This window comes from Mytilus galloprovincialis, chromosome 6 (assembly GCF_965363235.1).
Source record: "Mytilus galloprovincialis chromosome 6, xbMytGall1.hap1.1, whole genome shotgun sequence".
NCBI lineage: Eukaryota > Metazoa > Mollusca > Bivalvia > Mytilida > Mytilidae > Mytilus > Mytilus galloprovincialis.
Window position 1 is genome coordinate 75,865,428 of NC_134843.1, and position 7,754 is coordinate 75,873,181.

Genomic DNA, 7,754 nt, shown 5'->3' on the forward strand with positions numbered 1-7,754 from the left:
TGGGGTGAAAATATACTGTCTTTTTCATTTTTCGAACTTCTAATGTCATAATGTCAAATGTCTTTCAAAGGAAAAATGATGTACAGAATTAATCGATGGATAAAGATAATAACTGTTTAGTGCTTTTAGATATCAGCTTTTTTTCACTCTGCTCGAAACAGGAGTTTAAGCCCGCTGAAGATCGCACTATACCCTTTTCTTAACCTTATATAAATACAAACGAATAGTTATGGCTGTCTTTATCATTCATCATAGGTGGGTTTTGTTTGTTGCTTTTGAAGACGATGACTGAAATTTACTCGGAGTAAAAAAGAGTGTCGTGATTTTATTTCAATCATAACATCAGTTCAAAACAAAATAGCCAACAAACGCATGGCACATTCATAAGAATAAGTGGCGAGTCATACCAAGGGATCATTCAAAGCTCGTATAATCGGATAGAATCTGACATATTTAAAGAATGCTTTAACCTTATTTTATCAATCTCGGTTAGGTACCTAATTTTCCGATTTACTGCAAGTAGATTGGCATTCAGATCTGCTGTATTTTTTTTTGTTTTTTTTGTTTTTTTTGTTTTTGTAATTGCTATTATTATTATCATCTTCTTTTTGTAGAAAGGTTCGTAGCAACAAGAATTATATCCCAAACACAACAAGATTCAACATAAAAAATGATGGGAGATGATATATTGTACTACCTTCTGATGTTTCTAATTGTACCAGTTATTGCCCAAAGTATGTATAAACAGTGTTTTAAAATGTAGTAACACTTCATCAAATAATAAGGTAATAAAATCGAAATTATTGAATTTGAAAGTTTTTCGTAAAAATAGTTGTATTACAATTCGAAGACCAGTTTTCGTACATGCACTTTGAATTTAAAATATATTGGTATTAGTTATTTGCAAAGCGACAATTATTCATCAAAGCTCGTAGCGAAAAAGAAGCATTATATATCTTTCTGCATCAAAGATCACTAAAATAAGCTATAAAAGGACAATTTTACAATATAAAATATGCAGAAAGAAATTACTGTACGATGTTATCCATTTTAGTTCCTCCCGGAGATCCAGCCATAACTGGACCATCTGAAATTATGCTAAACGATAATGTTACACTAACATGTTCCTCAAATGGTGGTGACCCATTTCCGACATTGACCTGGCTGAGAGGTGATGTAAGATTAACAACAACCCAAAACACAGTAAATGGTATCACTACATCAACGATAAATTTTATAGCTTCAAGAGAGGATCATCTAGAAGTTTTCGAATGTCAGGTGGATAATAAAGTTCTTCAAAATGCTCTCGTTACATCATTTTATTTGGAACTTCTAAGTATGTTTAATGATATCCTTCTTTCAAAAGTGGCAGAATAACAAGACAAAAATAGATATGTATCTATATATAGCAATCGAACATCACAAGTTGAACACACAACATATACATCAAAGACTCATATATAACAAAAGACATGGGCACTTTGATTTTAAATGAGTTGGATATTTATTCACCTTTTCTTATATCTTGTTCTCTGTATAATCTCATTTTATTGTTCGTAGGGGAACTATATGTTGATATAGTCCCATTGCCTCCCATATTTAAAATGTTTATACAACTTGCATCTATCATATTATAGCCTATTGCATGAATCGATCACTATGTTTTTCCTAAAAGCGTATGTTTTACTCGTTACCAAAAGTTCAACGAAAGCCAGATCATTTTAAACAAATCTATAATACTATATAATGTATATGTTTTTGCCTCGGATATTGGCTTTTCTATTTATGTGTGTTAATCCATTATCTTTCCTACAGTTCCGCCTGATCCTCCTGTAATAAATGGACCCACCTTTCTGATATCAGGACAATCTGGTACCTGGATTTGTACTTCTATAAATGGATACCATGCACCAAGTATTTCAATGGAAATAGACAACAAACATTTTGACGATATAACTGTGGTTTCAAAATATGACGCTTCATCAAAAGCATATATAGTGACTGGTTCCATAAATTGGACTCCTACAACTGACAATGATGGACAGACGATATTATGCGAAGTGAGGCACCAGACTTTGACGGCACCAAAAACAGTCGGTCTTACGATAGCTGTAAATGGTATGTTTATCTTTTATTAGTACTACGTCGATAATGCAAAATATCTCTGACGAATTTCAACTTTACTATTTATTCACCCGAATACAGAATAATTAATAAAATATAGCATCGTTTATAAATTTGGAGAGCAAAATCATGTATTGTGTTTAAAATAATCAGGAACGATCAATACTAAAAACAAAAAGGGCAAGGATATATTAAAACAACTTAAAGTAAAAAAATAAGATGTGCTGAGATTGCCAATGAGACAACTGATCACCACCAAACACCAATTAAACTGATAGTTAAATACTATAGATCAACGTACATCTTTCAACAATGACCCAACCTGATTTATGTTTAAACCCTTACAAAACCAAATATGATTAATAGCAAACAAACGGCAATCGCTAAATCACAGGCACATACATTTGTACATGTACCAAAAGCTTCAGTGGTTACCATGTTTGATAGCGTCCAATCATCTAGCAATGTGGAGCAGTGATTTAACAGCACAACATTAAAAAGCTATAAAAATCATTTGAAAAATGCACGACTCATCCGTTTTGAGATTACACGCCGTTAATGAAAGGTATTTCAAACTTATATAAATCAAATATCTAAGACTAAAATAAATCATTATCGTTGTCAACCAGTGTATCTTGTACTTTTAAAAGAAAAATAGCAATACTGAAATAAGCATTCTAATGCAAAAAATTTGTAACGTTCATTTTGATTGGATAACGTCACATATTTACATGGCATCAATTGATAATTGATGCTATGGGACGTACGTGCAAGCGCAGACGGCATATGGCAAACTTTGAATACATGTTTTAACGTTGTTTTAAGTCAGTTTCATTAGAATGGAGATAACAATATTGTATTTTTAGCTCCGACAGCATCAGTTGGGGATTTGATGGTCGCAAATACCTGTTTACTGTCTCTGCTAACGCGTCGCCAGTAAACTTAATTTGCGACCATCAAATCCCCAATTGATGCCGTCGGAGCTTAAAATACAATACAGTTAACTCCTAATTTATGAGTTAGACTGGTCATTCAGTATATTTTGTCTTTCTTTTACATTATGATAACATATCAAATCTTTTCAATGATATTGCGATGGTGTGTTCACGACGTTTTATGGTACAAATCTATCTGCTTTGAAAAAGAACTGTGATCGATGTAAGTAAACAATGTAATGGCAATGCATCTAGGGGTAATTACATTAAAAAAAGACAACTCTCTCCCTAATCGCATCATCTGATTTAATGTTCCCATTCGGACCAAACGTGGCTGCAAAATTATACATCCGACACAGACAAACAATGCCCCTATTTGCAAGTGTTTGACTGCCGGTCGGAAGAAGACCAATACTGCTGACCATACTTCTTTACTCCAGCCACCCTTCGATTTTGCATTTTGTGTGTTGCGTGCTTTTGTTTGTCTGTTAGTCTTTTTTCTATATTTTAGCCATGGCGATGTCAGTTTATTTTCGACTTAAGAAATGAATGACCCTCTCGTATCATTCGCCTCTCCTTTATGTTTTCTTTCAACTTTAATTTACGACGGTAACTGGTACTTACTTAGAGCATCCGTTAGATTTCATATTTTTGTAATGAATACAATACATAAAGTGTATTTTTTTATTTCAGATTCAGACACTTTGCAAGCAGTCATTCCATTGTCTTCACCAGAACTGACTTGGGGAGAAATTGTTGCAATTGTTCTCGGAATAATTTTCTTTTTATTACTTTTATCAGTTTGTGGATTATTACAAGGTAAAGCAATTCTTTGTACCTATATCTTAAAATAGTTTTCACTATAGGAGACATTTATGTTATATACTCGAATATTGCCACATTCAATGTTGTTGTACCGAAATGCTTTAAAAATGAGCATGCGATCATATACGAAACATTAACGCCAATGAAAAAGAATATATTCATAAACCTTTTAATCTGTCTTAGCAACCAATTATTTCTTTGCAAGTTCGTTTCATCTTTAATTTATTCAACAGTTGTATACAGATGTTCAGAAGACATAAATCGATTGAGAGAACTCTAATTCGTGTTACAAACCAAAACCAAGGGAAATACATCAACATAACTAACAATCCTAACCTTGCAAAATCTCTCATAGACAAAGGCTGTATTCACTATCCCTTCCGAATCTTTATTCTTTGTATAACCGTTGTCATAAGTTCACATTCTAATTAATACATACTTACAACAGTCTTTCATATATTAATACTGGCCTCATAGACCTTTCAGACCACTTGACGTTTGAAAGTACGTAACAAAGAAACGATCCTTCATAAACCTGTCTTTGCCAAGAAAGGTCTTTGTGCTACTAGTTTCATTAATATGTTCATCATAATTTTGTCCAAAAAAGCTTTGTCCTTTAATGGTTTTGTTTCAAAAGAACTGCTGAATTATCTATACTGACATTTTGTCTAACTTTAGGTCAATGATAATCGTCGATGAACATTCACATAATACAGTTTCAGCTCAACATAACTTAACAAAATGATAATTTCTTTTAACCTTATTTCGACATGGTTTAGGATATAAATAAATAGAGGAATATATTACAGGTCAGTAAAAATTCACAATGGCAAGAAAACAGAACGACAGTCTACAGACCACTAATTTTGAGAAAAAAAACTCAAGAAAAACGAACCCAAGCAAAACACTGGGTTGATATCAGATTATCTGGATGGGTAACTGGATCCTGCTTCATATGTGACACCTGTTGTTATGCTCATTGTTAGTACAAATTACGATGATAATTATAATGCATAATACTAATATTCATTTAGATGGACAGCTTTCGTTAAATGTTTTAGATTGTTACAGGTTGTTGTGCATGCTGTTGTGGATCTGGTGCTGGAATATATAAAGAAAAACGTGAGGCAAAACTTATGTATCAAATTGCCATTATAGAAAGGTGAGCTAACTATTCTTTGCTACTTATCATTGCTGTGGGTTATCTCAAGATCTCCTGAAGAGTAAGCACAATCTGCTTCAATAGTGGTACCCGTCATGTTTCCCATGGCAAATCAAAATTGCACAGTCTCGTTAGGTAAGTAAGTTAAAAAAAACTTATCAACTGATGAAATGGACGTTGTTGGCTTCAACATATGTTGTGTAAAGAATGGTAATATAAAATCATATTTTTTCTTATCAATTCTCATGTTGTTTAGTCCATTTTAGTCAGTTTCAAAATTTTCAGATACGAAGCTGATCGAATACATTTTTTTATCAGTTAACTAACTTTCAAGTTCATTAGGCCTGGTATATACGAGATGGAAGTCATCAAAGAAAAAACTTCCAATTAGGCAAAATGAAAAGCTCCAAATATAGCTCCTTATCTAAATAAAGTCAACATCCTTATATGACGTCATTCTGAGTCACCAATTTAAAGCAATTTCACAGAATCAAATATCCTCAGTTATTATCTTACAATGTATTTTATTTCAGAGAACGAAAAGATTACGAAATTACAAAATATACAATAGTAGGACCTGAAAAACAACAAATTATGGATCATGACAATGTAAAGTAAGTAACGACTTATACATACATGAGATTCGGTTTAATTCTCATTACTCGGTACCAAGGGAGGTTTCCAAGATTTAAATCCATTGATTTAAGAAGATGTGATATAAGTGTAAATGAAACATCTTTTTCGAAGTTATAATTTATAAAAGGTAAAAAGTAAAATCGCAAACATAATGAACTCAGAGGAAATCTAATCGGAAAGTCCATAATCACATGGCAAAATCAAATGACAAAACACAAAAAAAAAAACGAATGGAATAGAACTGTCGTATTCCTGACTTAGTACCGAATAGCAATCACGTACCCTTCATTACATGTTCCTTTACACGTTATACGTTAAACAGGATTTTTGTTCAGATAACAATATTTAAAATTTAGTTGATATAGATTTAGGCAACAGTAGTTTATCAATGTTCAAATCTCATCATCATCTATTAGGAAGACAAGGTAGCAAATAAAAACTTAGCGAATCGCTCCAACAGCTGGACAGGGTGCATTGAGATGTGGAGCGTCTGTGATTTGAATAAATGAGAATCTTGTCCTTAAAATGACGTTATTCTTGTTTCTTATTGAAAGGGAAAATAGAGAGACGAATTGCAATCAGTGATGTCGTTTGAAACTGTGAATTTTTGGCTTTTGTGTATCTAACATAGTTGAAACATAAAGTATTAAATGCTTTTAACACGTTATTTCTGAATTTTTATCAAATCATGAAGTTTTAAAACGAACAATATATGATCACCAAGACGGATGTCACTTGTGCAGCAGTATTTGCTTTTCCTTAAGAAAGTAGAAATATAATTGCAATATGTCATGAAATACTTAAGAATAAACGTTCATTCGAGACTACAGGCTAATGTTTGAGGGAAGTGAATCAATTTGGTCAAATCATTTTAAACTACACACTTCCATATCAATTTTGAAGCTATAAGAACATGTGGTATGAGTTACAGTGAGGTCTACCATTAAAGTTCACAGTACACCTTTCAACACAGAGCCTTGGTTCACACCGAACAGTATGTTATAACGGGTCCCTTAAATGACTAATGTAAATCTATTAAAGCAGGAAAAACCGACGGTTTTATCGATATAGAAAACGAGTAACGTGAAAAACGTATGCACCAAATCCAATAAACAATAACCACTGAACAACAGATTCCTGACTTAGGACAGGGGCAAACATATGCAGCGGTTTTAATCGTTTTAAAAGGCGCTTGGGCTCTTTAACTAGTATTGTCAACACACATATATACCATCTTTGCTCAGGAAATTATAATCGAGAGTTCACAGTCATAGTATTTGCATTCTTATATGCTTTACTTCTGTTTCTATACACAAGGTTTCGAATAATTGTTTTTCTTTGTCTTTGTGTTACGTTAATTTCAAAATTTCCATTTAAGTGATAAAAGAACATCTATATCAACAACATCAACAAGTTTATCATTTCCACATCTTCCCCGTCCATATCACTTACCAGACAGACAATATACATACGAGGAAGAAGAACGCAGGCGTCAGTTGTGGAAGAAAAATAAAAGGAGTGGATACGGCAGTGATGTACAGATGGAAGAACAAATTGTTCTCCAAGAGAGAATAGTAAGCAAAAGTATGTCTTCCGAATCGTAAAAGCGATAGACAGACACGGGATTGGACACAATTCATAAAATGTATTTTTATGTGATTTTTTACTATTTCTAATCGGGGTTTTTGTATAATTTAGAAAAGTCCTTTATAGCAAATAAAGGTTTAAATCAAAATGAATTGAATTGATATATTATTTAACATTGAGGCAATATCAACTGTTGCAGTACTTAAATATATATTTTCAACAGTGAATGGTCTGATATTCAACTATTACATGTATGTCCAAGTGCTATGTAATTGTATAGTTAGAGTCGTTCATATTCATGAATACTCTCTCTCTCTCTTAATGCTACCCTAGTAAATGAAAAAGGGTATTTTTAAAAATTATTGAATAACTCTTTTTCCCATACGATATTAATTGATTTGTATGCTATGATTGTTATACATAATTTCTCTAATTTTTACTCGATTCATCCTTTTCCGACCTGTTTATTATTTTATTTTATCAAA

At 32.5% G+C, this 7,754-nt stretch overlaps 1 protein-coding gene across 1 annotated transcript; it reads left to right on the forward strand.

Moving 5' to 3' along the window:
* The first annotated feature begins 610 nt into the window (after positions 1 to 610).
* On the forward strand, positions 611 to 7,417 carry LOC143078324 (uncharacterized). Its single transcript, XM_076253215.1, has 7 exons — positions 611 to 734; positions 1,055 to 1,336; positions 1,816 to 2,118; positions 3,753 to 3,878; positions 4,956 to 5,046; positions 5,580 to 5,660; positions 7,061 to 7,417. Exons 1-7 carry the CDS (start codon positions 671 to 673, stop codon positions 7,284 to 7,286), a joined length of 1,173 nt encoding a protein of 390 aa, XP_076109330.1. The 5' UTR covers positions 611 to 670; the 3' UTR covers positions 7,287 to 7,417.
* Positions 7,418 to 7,754: the final 337 nt, after the last annotated feature.

What these genes read in the sequence shown, in the direction of transcription:
- LOC143078324 (XM_076253215.1), top strand. Translation starts at nt 671, where the DNA reads ATGATGGGAGATGATATATTGTACTACCTTCTGATGTTTCTAATTGTA. An exon ending in TCTTACGATAGCTGTAAATG is followed by an intron (nt 2,119 to 3,752) that starts GTATGTTTATCT and finishes TTTTTATTTCAG; the next exon opens with ATTCAGACACTTTGCAAGCA. An exon ending in ATGGATCATGACAATGTAAA is followed by an intron (nt 5,661 to 7,060) that starts GTAAGTAACGAC and finishes TTTCCATTTAAG; the next exon opens with TGATAAAAGAACATCTATAT.